The sequence below is a fragment of the Centroberyx affinis genome, unplaced genomic scaffold (genome assembly GCF_046629955.1).
Source record: "Centroberyx affinis isolate AG114_WGS23_722 - 3 ecotype Tasmania unplaced genomic scaffold, CSIRO-AGI_Caff_v1 ptg001778l_1, whole genome shotgun sequence".
In the NCBI taxonomy this organism is placed as follows: Eukaryota; Metazoa; Chordata; class Actinopteri; order Beryciformes; family Berycidae; genus Centroberyx; species Centroberyx affinis.
Genome location: NW_027280171.1, coordinates 265579 through 282124, shown reverse-complemented (window position 1 = coordinate 282124; position 16546 = coordinate 265579). Strand labels below are relative to the sequence as shown.

At 44.9% G+C, this 16546-nt stretch overlaps 2 protein-coding genes across 3 annotated transcripts; both read right to left on the bottom strand.

Moving 5' to 3' along the window:
* Window positions 1–168: 168 nt before the first annotated feature.
* oxnad1 (oxidoreductase NAD-binding domain containing 1) lies at window positions 169–8732 on the bottom strand. Of its 2 annotated transcripts, none has more exons than XM_071529320.1 (8): window positions 8642–8732; window positions 7816–7955; window positions 7431–7497; window positions 7125–7228; window positions 5071–5212; window positions 2817–3062; window positions 2009–2117; window positions 169–1768 (listed from the first exon to the last, which is right to left on the bottom strand). In XM_071529320.1, exons 2-8 carry the CDS (start codon window positions 7920–7922, stop codon window positions 1611–1613), a joined length of 933 nt encoding a protein of 310 aa, XP_071385421.1. In that variant the 5' UTR covers window positions 7923–7955; window positions 8642–8732; the 3' UTR covers window positions 169–1610. The 2 variants fall into 2 exon arrangements, with proteins under 2 accessions (XP_071385421.1, XP_071385422.1); XM_071529321.1 differs by having other exon boundaries at window positions 7431–7494.
* Window positions 8733–8997: 265 nt separating this feature from the next.
* LOC139652306 (polypeptide N-acetylgalactosaminyltransferase 15-like) lies at window positions 8998–15682 on the bottom strand. Its single transcript, XM_071529325.1, has 10 exons — window positions 14962–15682; window positions 14603–14769; window positions 14301–14505; window positions 12914–13081; window positions 12234–12351; window positions 11295–11489; window positions 10985–11116; window positions 10715–10816; window positions 9505–9648; window positions 8998–9386 (listed from the first exon to the last, which is right to left on the bottom strand). The coding sequence occupies exons 1-10, from the start codon at window positions 15486–15488 to the stop codon at window positions 9186–9188; spliced, it is 1959 nt and encodes a 652-aa protein (XP_071385426.1). The 5' UTR covers window positions 15489–15682; the 3' UTR covers window positions 8998–9185.
* Window positions 15683–16546: the final 864 nt, after the last annotated feature.

Genomic DNA, 16546 nt, shown 5'->3' with positions numbered 1-16546 from the left:
AAGTTACCGACTAAACTGGTTTCCTCTTCAGGAAAGGATGTGTAAATTAGAAGTCAGCTGTTTTACTTATTTCCTGGACCACCTGTGTTGTGCGTAAGTGGTGTGATATGAAAGTCTTTATATAGAGGCAGAGGTCAATAAAAGTCCTTTAAAACAGAATGACTCCATTTTCTTTATTATTCTTATGTTACTGGCATAGACAGTTTGTCCTCTTACGAGGAAGAAACGCAGAAACAACTCAAAAATGAGTTTCAACAACGCGACCCCCCACTGGGAGATGAGAACAAGAAACTCGCAAACCATCTCTGAGGGATGCTTGGTGATCCTAGCCAATCAGAGACCACCTGGAGGTTCCATTACAGTGCACCATGGGATACTCGCTCCACCCTGGTATGAGAACCCATTTATGGGTGTGTGTATGAATGTGTGTGACTGGAGAACTGTGTGTGTGTGTGCAAGCAAATGTGTGTGAGATAGGCATTGTGTATATGCGTGTAAGTGAGCAGAACAGAGATGGAGACACTAGCCAATATGTGGGAGATAGTTAAGTTTCTCACTCTAAAAATACATTGAGTGGTGTGATGTTCGCATGTGACAATCTGAAAAACATAATTACTCCACAGTAACTCAACCTTATCAGCCAAACACAAATCTCCATACTTCAAAATCTACTGAAAATAAAATAAATAGCTCTTAGTTATTTCACTATGTATACATAAATGTACATACATATCATAATGTAACATTTCTTTGTTCCCACCAGAAAACACCCTTAAAAAAATCTGTTTTATCAAATAAATCAGCATGCAGAGGTATTTCAATAGAAAAAAATAAAGTCACTCATAAAAATTTGTAGGCATACATTATGTACAGTGTAAAATAACAATACAGGTTGCTATTGTTTGCACTGATCCACTACAGGCTATGGCTAGTTCCATAGGTGAATTAATGAATGAACATTTGAGTGAAAATTGAAGGAAAGCCGAATATGACACATGTATTTACGCAGCACCTTGTTCAAGCAAGTTGAGACTTCATATGAAATGAGACTGGAAGCCATATAACATTTGTATCATAAATGTTCCCATCACACACACATGAAGGGACACCAGAGTTGCAGACTTGTTGCGATATTCAGCAGCCCAGTGAGCTGAGGGACTGCTTACTCAGACTTTTAAGAAGTGAAATTGTGTAACCTCGTCTTTGAGTTTAATCTGTCAGGTACCAGCTGAGGAGAGGGTGGTCCAGCTGTAAGTGTGTTTGTCTGACCCTTGACCCCTTGGCATAGGAGCAGACAGCAGGTCAGGTCCTCTAAATGTCCTTCACACTATACAGCACAGTGTATATAAGGCAGGTGAGGGTAAGTATTAGGGGTTTATAGCATGGGACTCGCAACACCAGGGAGTTTGGGTTCAATTCCCACACCTATAGGCCACACATAATGTGTGTTCACATTAATGTCCATAGCATAGCAACATTTTAGTCCCTCTCAATTCGCGTCATACACCTGCATCCTCCCCCTGAAGACTACAAAATGGAGTAAAGTGCCAGGATGAGCTGGACTGGCCCGCCGCTGTTTCTGGGAGTTGTAGGAAGCAGCGGGCGGAGCTCTACCACCACTTCTCAAAGAGGATTCTGTCTTTGGGGAGGCCGAGGTCCATGAGGGTCTGTGAGATGGCCTCGATCATGGGCGGGGGCCCGCACAAGTAACACAGAGTCCTCTGGGGGTCCACATGAGCCCGCAACTCCTCCTCTGTGATTCGCCCACCTGGGGAGACACAAGGGAAGCCAATCAATTCATCAAGGCTCAGTGTTGCGGCACCTCTTGCTTCTGTGTTCGAGTCTCCCGCGCGGAGCTTTGATAGCACCTGTTCTGCATGATAGCACAGATAAATCAACAAGAGTAGAGGCAGACTGTCATAGAATCTGACAGTCACTCAATCATTCCAACTAAATGAAGAGATGTGTGTTATGTGTGTGCGTGAGTGTGTGTGTGGGCATTACTTACGGTTGATAAATGGCTGGAGGTGTGGGTCATCGTCTGTGCTCTGCTGAGTGATGTGGAAGTCGCAGGAGAACTTGTCAGGAAACTCCTGACACACTTCGATGATGGTATTCTGAGTACACAGGAGGCAGGGAGTAATTAAGATGTAATATAGTTTCTCCTAACCTACTGCTGCACAATTTCTCATATACTCTACAGGCACACATGCGAACACACTCTTGTACACCTATGCTGAGATATCCTTACACTCGGGTGACCAACTGGGAAAACCTGGGTAGGGAAAGTGAGTGAGAACCCTTAAGGCACTTAACACTGATGTGCTCCAGTGGAGCTGCTCAGTGGGCAACAGTAGGAGACTGTGGTTGTACTGGGCAGCTCCCAGCTGTGAATGTGTGGAAGTGTCTAACTGTGAAGCGTGGCAACTGCTCAGTCAGCTTTCCCTAGATAAAAAAAAACTCCCACACTCTTCATAAAGTCTTGTATTACTATTGTTGTTAGGACATCCCTTTCATAATATTCATTTCAAGACCGTCCTTCAACTGGAGGACCAGGGTTCAAGCCCCTATGAATCCCTACCAGCTCCAGGGTCACTGCTTTGTAGCTGACCCTGACCTCTGACCTCCCTCTGGAGGGGGGCAAGCAAAAATGGATCAAGGATTATCCATTACTAAATCTAACCCCTCATCCTAAAATGGCGTCTTTTCAAGGCATGAGGACCAGCCCAAAAGTCCCCACGTCCCCTAAAAGTCCTCATTCCAACCTTCCAACACTCCAGTCCTTGTATAACACAAATACACACACACATACACACCTTGAAGAGCAGTTCCTGGGTGTTCTTGGCGCTGTAGCAGAGGTGGGTGGAGCCTATGTGGTAGTCCCGCCCCTCGGAGGCGTGGTTGAGATGCAGCAGGTCCGCCGCGTGCAGCAGGATGGAGTAGAGCGGGTTGATGCCCACGCCTCCCGCCACCAGCAGCAGATCGACCGAGGGGTCAGAGGGCGAGGGGTCGAAGTAGAAGTTTCCGCCGACCCGCATGGCTACGCTGGAACCCACCGTACACTGGGAGGTAGGGAGGGAAAGAGGGACAGAAAGAAAGACAGGGTTCAAAATAGAGACAGAAATTGGGAAAGCCAGGCGTGGCAGAAATGGCAAGGAGACTCTGTTGCGTTGGATTAAATGTCTGAGACTGTTTAACTCCCAACTTTTCTCTTCCCTCAGTGGCAGGAAAAGGTCTTCTCTGGGAATTAAAAAATAACTCAACCAACGCAGTATCAGTTTAGCTACATCTAACACTAAGACTAGCCTCAGGAGATGCAACAATGAGAAGACGCTTTTAGATCAGCAAGCACGCACACACACAACCTCTGCTATTGGACGGGTGGGAGTAATTTTGAAGTCATAAGGAGCAATAAATATGCCTTCTTCTCCATTTGTACACATGTAACTGCACACTCTCTATCATGGTCCCCCTACTCTCTTCCTCCTCCCAGGGACGAGACAGAATGCAGTATCAAACAAAAGGCTCATCAAACAATCCCAGAGCTGAGAGCTCCAAGTCTCTAAACACTGGAACACATCACACTGCTTTCTGTTACTTACTGACACGCAGCCTAGTGCTCAGAGCTACTTATTAGGGCCGATCATGGAACACAAAAGCTGCTTCAGAGGACACAAAGGGAAAGGCAAGCTGGAAAGGATTTGTACTGTGGTCTTCTGAAGCAACTGAGACTGACAAAGACGGGCTTATATGTTTCATTCCAATATGAGATGTCCACCATTTGGAAAAAACAGACACCTACTTGTACACCTACCCTTAAATGATTGATAGCACAAAAATGAAAACAAAGTACAGTACTTTTTAAAGCAAGTCCTAACAAACTGAAAATACTTTTACATACTGGTTCCTCTACATTTTCCAAGTATTGCATGAAGAATTTCAGGCAATGGCTGTTTTTCCAGAAATAGATACCATTTTACTAAGTGAACTCTTAATTTGTGGCAAAGATTTAACAAACTTTACTCTCTCATGCTCTCTCTCTCTCCATGGTTTGCCTAACCATTAACTTTCTCCTCTCTTTCTGTTTCTCTCTCTCTCCCTCTTTAACCTTTGCTTTTTCTTTTTATTGTTTGCCTAACCATTAACTTCTCCCCTCTCTAGCCTAACCGTCATTTTGAGACAACACTTCCAAGTTGATGTTTTGAGTCATCAAGCCACTCCAGCTAATATTCCCACTTCACAAGAACACAGCAAAAACTACATCCACATTCACAAAGGTGGGATAGTCGTAATAGAGTGGAACAAATAGGGAGACAGCTGATACCATTTGTAAACAACTCCACAGCTTTCACCGGGCGCTGTATCTTTGGATCGGTACAGCCATATCTTGCAGAGCTGCCCCCACCCTCGAATCCAATCAGATAATCGTTAGATCCCTAGTAGTTGTGATAGTGACCATAGAATGAATGACGGGAGCGATAGAAATAATAATGGAGCAGGGGGACAGAGTGAAAGATAAAGGGGAGGGATGGGTAAATGAGAAAGAGAAAGCAAAAAGCGAACACTCCCTGCTTGTCTACTGCCTGGCAGCTGGAAACCAGTCTATCTGCTGACATCCAGTATGTAAAAATAACAGTTCAGATTCTGATAAGATCATCTGGTTTGCCATCTTTTCTTTCTGATGTATCAGGTTGTTTTTGAATAACTGGTAGTCTGATAACGTTGCGGTAGAACCCCCAATCTCCAATCTCTTTAACACACAAACACTCTACCACAGTTTCTAAGTGCTCATCCTTGAAAATGGCATATATGATACATGACATTACATTAGACCCTGTGTTCCTTCTCAATTGTCTCCTTTTCTCAACACCCTCATCTCCTGGCTCATCTTGCTCTTGCTCTGCATCTCTTCTCCTTCTTGCCCTCTCACCTCCTCCATCACTCTTTCCATCTCTCTCTCACTGATACACATACATGCAAATGCTGTCTTACGGACCAACAAACAACCCTGTGGATGACCAAACCTACCCCTCCCTGAGCATCCCTATTCCCTATGACCGTCACACTCACTGCGGTGTGGATCCAGTGTGCTGGCGGGTGTTTGGTGTATTTGACGGCCAGCTCAACGACACCCTCCCTCTGCAGCAGGCCAGGGCTGGAACACATGGAGAAACCTCCCACCTTCTCCAGGCCGGGGATCAAGAAGTCCACCCTGCACACACCACCATGCGGAAACATCATCAGAAGGCTCAAAACGTGATCGTCAGATGCTAATCGATCAATTAATCAGTCAACTGCTTTATTACATACAGAATTTGTTATCTGAGCTTGATTACCCATATTTGGGCTAAACTCTGATGTATAAAAAAAATTCACATCACATCACTATTTGAAGTTATAATCACTATCTATTCCATGGTTATAAAACAGCAATTCTTATTTCATAACATAACATGACAATATTTAGCCTGATCAGAAATGTGGTGACTATGGTCATGATGTTTTATAACTATGGTTATTCTGACTAGAAACACACCTTTAGTTACAATGTTGTGAAGTATAACTACAGTTATTCCATTTCATAACTATGGTTATTGTGAATTCAAACACAACTACGGTTATTCTGACTGGAAAAATAACAGTTTATTCTGATTTAAAACAAAACAATGGTTAGGCTATTTACTGAGTAGAAACAAGCTAAATTGAAGGTCAAAGTCTGAATGTGGGTAGGGTGGTGCCCTTTGACCTCAGTGAAGTGGGCAGCCTATTCTAGAGACCATGTGGAACAAAACACAACCAGATGCAGACTTGCCCGCTCTTTCGTTTATTGAAAGTTTACTGTCCAAGCCTTATATCCAACATGGTTGCAACTGTCCATCAACTAGCATAACTAAGTATACCCGGAGGAAAACAACAATGCTAAACAGTTGGACTGATGTTCCACCAGCACAATGACCCACTGTTGTGCTGGAGAGAGACTCAGAGTCCACAACCCTCAGAGGCATCATAAATATGGATCTGTGGTGAAGACGCGCACATATGTTCCACCCACCTCCTCCTCCTCCTCCTCCTCCTCTCCCACCTGGAGACGAAGGACCAAACAATCCTCTTTCTCAGAGACACAGAAACTCAAGGATTTCCATCTATTTACATTCATTATCAGTCGCCGCAGGGCAACTGGCTGACTGTTATATATCTCACCACCGCCCACCCACAGTATGGGCTGATGTACATTTACTGGGATGAATGTGCAGCTATGGTACACTAATTAACATGGGCAACACTGACTGACAGACTTGGGTGAAAAAGGAGCCTGTACCTGAGCACCTGCTCGTCTTGGCATTATGTTTATATGAGTCACATGAAATCATCTGAACAGCTAAAACATTTCCCATCCTGATCTGTCACTGTCAGTCAAATGAAGAAAAAAAAAAATCACTGCATCTCAAGCATTACAGGTGCTTTTCAACTTAAAGCTGCCAGCACACGAACGGCTGTAGTTCATATAGCGCTTACCTGCACAGATCTTCAAACAAACTCCAGTTTAAAAATCCTCTAAACAATATCATTTGACAGCAACTGTGAATCATTCGTAAGATTTGGCTAATTATTACCTTTGTTTTACTTGATACACTCTTTTTCAACTCATTCTCTTTATCTCGGCAACAATAATCTTAGGATGACTTTCATAGCAATTGCAGTGTAGGATTGTAACTTATGTTTACTAAGTAACAATAACAGTACTAAGTAACAGTTGCTGTTTTATAAGAGATGAAAGCCACATGGCCAATGGCAAGACAAATCTGAGACAATGCCACCCCCTTGTGGTGACTAGAAGCATTACAGACATAACAAAAGGATTGTGTGGGTATTACAATGCAACGTGACATTGTTGCTTCTCCTGATAACAAAAGTTCAATGAGCTGGACAAGACTTAACCCTTTTGACCTTATGTTCTAGAAAATGACCAAAACAATATGTTTTCTGATTCCAGTGAGGACTAAAAATAGAGACACCAGCCACATGTCATGTACCCCCTTCCTCTAGGAGGAGAACAACAACAACAACAACCTCCTCTCCATTTTGTGTTGTTAAAACAAATGTGGAGTCTTTCCTCTACTCACCATTGTCCTGCTTTGAAGTTGAAGTCTGGATGGACGGTGAGTCTCAAACGTTTCACCGTCTCCGACTCACTGATGATGCCACACACTTGAGCGGGATACAGAGCCTGAGGTAGACAGACAGTCAGGCACAAAATGCAGGAGTACACACACACACACACACACACACACACACACACAGGGCTGGATTGTAGGAATAGGATATCAAGGTGTAGGGATGGATTATCATTACATGAAACCCAAAACAAGCAACATCGCTGAAGGATACTGTCAAGATGGTCCCATTCCAGTAAAAAAACATCAACTTACATTTTGTCTGTAGTTGCTGGCCGTCTTCTCAAGATGGTCGATTTCTCTCTTGGATGACATATTTCTGCTAAAATAAAGCAGGTAGTTTTTAGTCACTTGTCTTGTATGGCAAATATCCTCTTAGGGATTTAGTGCCTATACAGTATACAGTAGCCTTACGTGACAGCAACACACAAAACAAGCAAGTGGACTTTCACCTCACTGTCAGCAAGCTCCAACAAACTTCATGTAAATCTGACACTGGCAAGTAGTTCCGGGTGTACTACTAGCACGCCTCGTCTTTGGATAATGTCAAAATACAGCTCCTGTGTTGTTAGTCCCCTGGTTTCTACAATGCCACACAGCAGGCCACAACAAAGCCGGGCACATTCCAGATGAAACCCACCTTGTGATGGAGGTGGGGCCCAGGACCCGGCGGCAGAGCAGACCGGCGGCTGGAGCCGGCGAGGTGAAGCTTCGAGCGGCTGAGGTCAGGATGCAGGGGACGCTCATCGTGACCTGGGTGGATGACAGAGTATTGCAGCGCTGGACAGGAGAGGAACATGACATCTCGCGTTAGCTGTCACAGACTAACTCCTGTTGTTTACATTTAACATTATTAGCAGTCAGAGTGACACATGGGCATTTTAATGATGAACGATAATGAATGTTGGCATTGACAGTCTATTCCAATTACCCTTAATGTTAGCTAAGATGTGGGAGAACAGGGCACGCCAAACTCCATTTAAAAAAATCACACTATTTAATGTGGCCTTGCTAGGCAGGCGTTACATGTATCATAAAACATGACTCAAGACCTTTCCTGAATCCTTAGGAACCTCTCTTCAATTGTGCATCATATAACCTGACAAGCAACAGTTTATGTCAATAAAATCTATTTTTCACTGCTTGCTACTGCCCACCGTGATGCATTTTGTTGGAAGAATAACGGGCGAAGCGTTTATAAAATTTTACATTTTATCGAAATAAAAGCTGCTTGGTGTATTGGACCTATGCTGACTTAAAAAGTGGGTAGTATATGTTATATCGGTATGTACCTTTGCCGGTAAACTGGAGCAGATGTTTTACTGGTTTGGCGTGAGAACAGCACGTACCGAGACTTAAGCTAGCGTTAGCTCGCTAGCAAAGCCGGTTACTGGCAATGTCTGTCATTTATTTGACTGACATGTATAACTATCCCAAACAACGAGCTGCTGAGTTGTTTTTCTTACCAAAAGAAGATAACGTTGTACTTTCGTCAAATGTTCTTCATAATTCGCTCCCTTCGGTAACCTTCTTCATCATATGACGATTACATGAATCCCATCTTTGACCTCAGGAAGTGAATACCGGCGTGATTCCTATGCTCACGCCTTTCACAATCGCGCACAAAATACGCATATTCATGAACTTTGACAGCATAACAGTCTTCCATGAACTATTATTTAATCAAATTAACATATTTGACAAAGTCATTTTAAATAAAGACATTTTCAACACATCTTATTTCATTATTTTATTTAATCTATCATTTATTTATATTTCACACTAAAAACTGTATTTGCAATCCTTAAAACAGGAACAAAAAGAGCTGAGTGGCTAACTGGAGCAAAAAAGTGTATATTTTGTATAGTTTTTTTTAATATATATTTCTAGTTATATACATTTCACCATGGGCATATGCCACTATATGTTTAGCCCATACATGATAATATGTGCCTATAGGATTCACATCTTACAGATCCACCAATCAAAAGTCCCTCTGTGCTTTCTGTGTCAGGCACCCTTGGGAGCCACTAGTTGCTCAAAGTGCCACTGTTGTCGGGGGTGATGGGTGCAGGGGCGCAGGAAGAGACCTCTCTCGCTGGTAGGGGTGTTAACTTCTCCTCCCTGACCACCGTCGCTCTGTGGAAGCCCTCCCTCCTTCACAGCCTCCACACAGAACTGGGACTGTAGGTGAACTAGCTGGCCGCTCAGCTGCAGGGTGGGAAACAGACGCACTGTGTTAGTCAAACTGAGAGTACTGAGAAGTTTAATGTGATACTGAATGAGTCCTGGTCATATCGTGATCCCTGACCCTTGACCCCTGGCTCGCCTTTATGAACTTCCACTGGAGCTTGCTGTTGGTTGGCTGGCGGGCGGGGCAGGGGGACAGGACCACCCTCTCTCCCTTGGTGTCAAAACACAGAGCACCCATGGGTCCCCACCGCAACTCACCCATAGAGTTCAGGTCACAGTGCTGGAATGAGGAGAGAGACAATATTTGTCACCCATTGTCATTTGTCATTCTCAGATTTCGATCTGTACCAGGGTTGGGGTCAATTCATGAATGAACTCATCAATTCCAATTCAACTGATTCCATTCCATGTTTTTTTCTTTTTTCTTACCACATATCTGAGTTTATACGAAATGTTATATATTATCAATACTGAATAACATAAAATATTAAAGGTACCTTTCAGCTGGTATTTGGTGCAGAACATGTAATCATAATCCATTATGATTGAATGTATTTGATTTGTTTAACTGTTTTTATTTGATTCATAATGTTTGATTTATAATGTTTAGCAAGTCAAGACAACCTCTCTCTTAGAAGTGGAATTTCATGGAATTTCATGGAATTCAGTTCTGATTCCTGTCATTCCAATTCAATTCCAACTCTGTTTCCTTAGAGCTGGGTGTATAATCATCATGGTCAACCAGTGGTGTGTCCAGGCCATTTTGACTGGGGTGGGGCACAGGTGGCACTGAGCGCGGCGTTTAGGAAGGATGTAGGCAGGATTCTGAATTCCGAGTCAGAATTCCGACTTTAAACTCAGAATTCTGACTTTATTCTCAGAAATCTGAGATTAATCTCAGAATTTATATACATTTTTCACATGTGGCCCTAATCCTCTTCCATACAAGGCCCAGGTTGAAAACAACCAGAATTATCAGGCATCACTGTCAACTGTATGCATATTAAAAAAATGTATGCTACTAACATTACTTCTTGGTCTTTATCTTCAGGTGCGTGCTGCATTGCGTTTGGTCAGACAGTGTTTTTTTCACACTGATCCCTAATTTGGTCTTCTATTTGCTCCCCTTGACGTGTTTCTTGGAACTCAAGGAGTGTAGTTTTGGAAAAAGAAATTAACTGACTTGATGGTCCTGCCTCTAACATGGCCATCAGCCATAACTCAGGATTTTGGGGTGGCACCTGGGGTGGCCAATCAGATTTCAGGGGTGGCCAGTGCCACCCCTGGCCAACCCTAGACACGTCCCTGTGGTCAACATCATTATTATACAGTGTTGTCATGGTTACCTGGTTGCCAGTGCCGCTGCATGGCGCTATGTTCATGGCCCCGCCCTGCAGTCCCTGCCCTCGGGGGAAGTCTGCACAGCTGCCAGTGCCGACATTGTACAGCTTCAAACAGGCACAAAATGTGACACATTACAGTCTGTCATGTCCATTATAGAAAAGTAAGTGTGCATTCTTACCAAATGTGTGTGTGTGTGTGTGTGTGTGTGTGTGTGTGTGTGTGTGTGTGTGTGTGTGTGTGTGTGTGTGTGTGTGTGTGTGTGTGTTTGCTACCTCTCCTGACAGCGCAGGTCTGTCCTGGGGGATGTAGAGTTCTGGGAAGACCGTAGTCAGAAACCAGTGGAAGTTCCTGCAGCCTAAATTCTTCTTCAGTCTCAGACGCTCTGTGATGTTCGGGCTCTCAGACTAAACACAAGAAAGAACGTTTTTACATTTTAGATTTTAGCCATTTAACAGTAGAACATGCTTTGATTCTGAGATCTAGTAGAAGTGTTTTTTTTTGTACACACACACATACACACAGAAACAAATGCCCACACACATGATCCCTTGACCAAAATCCCCACATCACACACACACACACCTGCCTGATGAAGTGAGCCAGCGTGTCTCTCCTGTAGAAGATCTTCCTGTAGGCGTCCATCCAGGTGTCGGCGATGCGGATCTTGTTCTTCTGCAGCAGCTCCTGGTCGGGAAGGCGGTAGGGCAGGTGGTGGCGGTCTAGGTGGGCCACACGGGAGCAGGGGACCACCTCCATGGAGCCTCCACAGGACCACACCTGGGATTACATCACAGGTCAAAACAAGATTAGAACCTCAGTGTTTTTACTGTTATGTGCCTTTTATTTTCACTTTGTGACAATGGTTTGAAAAGGAATATTTTATTCTTATTCTTATATTACATTTAGACAGTATTAGTAGTACATGTGTAATTATTAGTAGTAGTATGAGTAGGAGCATTAGTAATATTATTATTAGTAGTAGTAGTAATAGTAGTAGTAATAGCAGTACCAGTAGTAGTAGTAATAGTAGTAATAATAATAGTAGTAGTAATAGTAAGAGTATTCCGATTAGTATTAGGATAAGAAGTGCTGTATGTTGTATGTTGGTGCACAAATGGTCTGTGGTTATATAAATTGCATATGGATTTCATTTCTACAAACTGCAGCATTTTAAACTGTAGACATTTTTATTTTTGGTTCCACAACACGAGTTTCACTGTTCATCGGCAACCAGAGGTGTTGTAACATTTTGTTCTTGCACCTGTGCTTTGTCACGCGGCCGGGACATTCCCAGACCGCTATTCAACCTGAGCTTTCCATTTGCGAAAGACATCATGTCTCAGCGCAGCATTCCTGAGGGCCTCGCAGAAGGCCACTGAATCACTCAAGCTAAGCATTCCTAAAATAATGCACATGACTAAGATGGCAAGCAAGGACAGTCTGTCATCTCACTGTCTTGTGTATGTGTGTAGATGGGAGGATTCAGCTGGAAAGCTGATGTCATATCAGTTTTTGCTTTACCCTGATTGACAGCTCGATCTGCTCCGCCCCCCACAGCAGCATCCCCGGGTCGTAGGCTCCCACACTCTGGAAGAAATGCCTGTCGATGGCCAGGACTCCTCCACCTAAGGCCGGGCTCCTATTGCAGTCAGAATCACAATCATTTTATTGACCAAGAACAATAAATATACAGAATAAATATATATATACACACATGACAAACCTACAGAGCATCACAGCCTCATGTTACGTGGAAAAAAGGACAATGCAAGACATACCCCAGCAAGTGGACGATTTTTCTACATAGGATACACATTCAGTAAGAAAGACATCAAGGAGAGCACGGATGGATCAATGGCTTTGAACAATAGAAGCATCTCAACAGCACAAATTAGCTCCTCTAATGGTCTGCTAAAATAATGTTATAATGTTAATGTGCTATATTAATTATTCACATAACAGCCCCAACTTGTATCTGTATCTTTGTTAATCTGATTTTTCCAACTCTTTTCAACACTTTTCAAGGCTAGAGGTCACTTCTGCACACAGAAACATAAAAGAACATAACACATGTTGGATTGATGCTTCCTTTTGTGGTTCACTCAGCAATTCTTCAACCCAAACCTGACTATTTCAGGTATATAATCAGATCACAGAAGCCCAGCTCAGGTCAGTTTGTCCTGAAGCAGCTGTATATTCACCTGACAGGTTGTACGGCCGAGTCTGGGTCTTTCTCTAGAAGCCGAGGGTTCGATTCCCAGCGGAAGTCAAGCCTCCAGTCGAACACTCCCCTGACTGGCCACTGGGTGGCATTGTACTGGAAGGTCTGCCAGTCTATCACATCCATGATGGGGGACACCACTCTAGTCCTGCACAGAGACACCACAGGGAAACATTCATTTGAACATTACTAGCAGTCGCTTTCATATTCAAAATGAGGTCGGTGCTGTGCATGGGAAGTGGGATCCTGTCAGTCAAACATTTAAACCAATGGAGAGTTTAAAATTCTCAACCAGCCCCTGTTTCATTCTCTCTTATCATTCAAAGTATGTGCGTGTCTATGTGAGATGAGTACTGAGAAGAGGAAAAATGTTTCATCAGCAGTGGGGGCCAGGTGCGTGCGTGCGTGTGTGTGTGTGTGTTTATGCATGCAAGCAGTATGTGTACATCTGGGTGTGTTCCAGAGCAGGCTAGCTTGTGTCAAGGCAGCCAAGTTCAACATCAACACACGCTGTTCTTTGTTGTGGTCTGCTCTGGTTTACAGACACGTATGTAACTTGATATATTTTTCCCAAAAAGCTGCGTGTGATGTGATGTGATGTTCGGAAGGGGATGGAAAGCAAAGATTAAAGGAGGGAGAAAGAAAGAAAGAAATGGGAGCGGGGTCAAACATGTGGCTGAGAGAGTTGAGTGGTTGCAGATTCCAGGCTAAGAGTTCAGCCTAATTACCTAGTCTAATTAGAGCCACTCTGCAGGCAGCCTGAGACACAAGACCAGAGCCAAATCATGGGAGCTGAGGCTTGAATACACACAACACACACACATCCCCTGCCTTACTAATGAAGGAAGACAATTGGTAACTCTGAACCCTCCATCTTCTCACTTCTCACAAGTGGTTCTGAGTGTGCAGTTGAGTGTGAGGCGGGTGTGTGTGTGTGTGTGTGTCGAGCCGCGGTGAACAACAAGCAGCCAGGCTCACAGATAGGCTCATAGGCACAGCTGCTGGGTCTGGGTATGTTTTCCCAGGACAAATTGATATCTGGACTCTAATTACTCCTTATGTCAGTTACAAACCCTGCACAGCTGCACATTTTACATTACATTTTACATGTTTGGCAATTAGTCAACACTATTATCCAGAGCAGCTCACAGTTCCACAACTCAGCCTTAATGACCAAAATTACAAGCAAACAAAAAGTAGTAGTGCAAAGGTACAATACTCCCTTGATCTTAGAACAATCAGCTAAAGAGAGAGATAGGGGGGGTTTGTATTTTTCATTCATTATTTTTAGAGAGCAATTAGAGTGAATTAGAGTGAGAGGTTATCATTCAGTGTGCAGAGGGTCAGGTGATGTGTGCATATGGTACCTGTCCTGGGCCACTCTCTCCAGCAGCGGCTCCAGCCAGCCGCTGTGGCACTCACAGTGGGAGTCCATGAACACCAGCACCTCGCCCGCAGCCCTGGCAGCACCTAGGGAATGGCACCCGCCGACACCCAGGCGCTTGGTGCTGCGAATCAAACGCACCCCGTCCAGGTGAGCCACATACTCACTCAGCACACTCTTCAGGTGACCTGATGAGCACAGAGACACAGAGACAGACAGAGAGAGCGATAGGGATGACTGGATGGATGGATGGATGGATGGATGGGGACAGGCAGAGAAACGCACCATGCTGGCTGAGGTCGTCCACCAGCAGGACCTCCCGCAGGTGCTGTCTGGGTACGGTATCCAGCACGCTGTGCACGGTGCGCAGGAGCGTGGACCAAGCCTCGTCATGGAAACAGATAACGATGCTGGCCGACGGCAGCGACTCACTGTATTGCTCTCCCGAACACCTGTCCGGTGATGGATAGAATGGGTTGAAAACAAATACACACTATCAAAACGATAAGCTCTAAATGGGTGTAAATGTAGACTTAAAATATTCCTCAAAGTATTTTCACTGCAAAAGGCAAACATTTTGAGTGACATCTTGGTTTCTACTAGTTTTTGGTCGTGCGCTTTTGGCCACTGCGCCGGGCACTTACGCAGGATGGCGCGCCTCGGGCAACCTGCGATGCAGTGAAATCCTCTCGCTAACCACCTCGTTGAAGCCGTATTTCTGCACCGCAGACAGTTCCATGTCCCTCTCCAAACCCTCCAGTTTTAGCCTCACCGCTTTCCCCATTTCCCCGTGCGTCAAGGGCGCGGGAACCGTGGTGTCCCTGTTTGCTCCCGGCAAAAGCACCTTGTAGCTCCCCTTCCTCTGCGGCGGGTTCTTGCTGCCCTGTGTTGATGGCACGAATAAAAGCTGGTCCTCTTGGAGAGAGGTGAGTGGGGAGAGACCCACATCGAGCTCCAGAGCCGGGTCTCGGGAATCGACGATGACCTCCAGGTCCGGTGGGCTGGGGACCCGCTGGAGGGGACGGCGGGGAGGGCGCGGAGCTTTCTGGTGGTTCTGGTCCCGGTAAAGGCGGTCCGAGAGCGCCAGCGTAACTAGGGCGAGGGCGAGGAGCAGCAGCCAGAGACAGAGCATCCTCCGCCGGACAGCTCTAGCTCTGCCCCACAGCCTCATACTGGAACGGAGAGGGGGAAGAGGAGAGGAGGTAGAGGCTTTCAGAAGTTAGCCCAGTGCTGTCTTGTCCTCCCCATATTGAGATGATGGCTTTGCCTCAACTCTGATGCCGATTGCATGTTACCAAAGCGGTGAGTTTAGACAGAAAGGCTCCAAGAAACATAGATTTAAAGAGAAAACATCGCACACATGAATCAATCTTCAGAAGAGTAGGACCGCATCTGCAGGGCGTCGGACCCGGGACACAAGTGACAGACCAGGCAGGTTCAAGACAAACCCTCAACTTCTAAATGGTGGAGGTGCAGGCTTTGCCCTCTCATCCAGCTCATCCCGCGGTCCTAAAGCCTGCTCATAATTTAACCCACAACTAACGGATACAAGATGGATGCACCTGTTTAAGGATATGCAACTTGTTTATGGAGCCCATTCTGCTAAATTCTAAAAACAATATTTAAAACAAAAAACAATAAAACAACCTTATTAAAACACATAATATTCCTAGGGACTTCCTAGGTGTCTGTGGTATTCAACAGTGAGTTGCATGGACCTTGTACTTATGGTGTCACTACAATACTCCTCTAAAGACTTATAACTTTATTTGAATAAAGGCCTATATCTTTCTAAAAGTAATTCGGCTACAGAATTACTTGTTATTTTTCGTGACGGAAAAGACAGCCAATAGTTACCAAGTCAGACACGCTATCTGTCTATAAGGAACAATAAAAAGTTATGAATAAGCCCACATTGCAGCGGGATGAGTCAACGTGTTTATGTCTCTCTTTCGCTCCAGTGTATGTGTGAGCTGGTTTGGTGGAGGCGTCTCCTGGTGCGTCACACATCAAAGATGCTCTCTCCGGCCAGCTGGCGGCGGGCCCCGCGGTCCCATGACCGTCTGTCGGTGCCGGGAAACGGGGCGGCCGCAGCCACGATCTCCCCGGTTCTCATATGGAGTCTTGGCAGCCGCCACTGCTGTTTTCATCTGAATGGAGACGGTGGCGCGCTTGGCTCCACATACAAAGCCGGAGCGCTCTGTCCGTCCCGATTTGACTTTTGAGCAA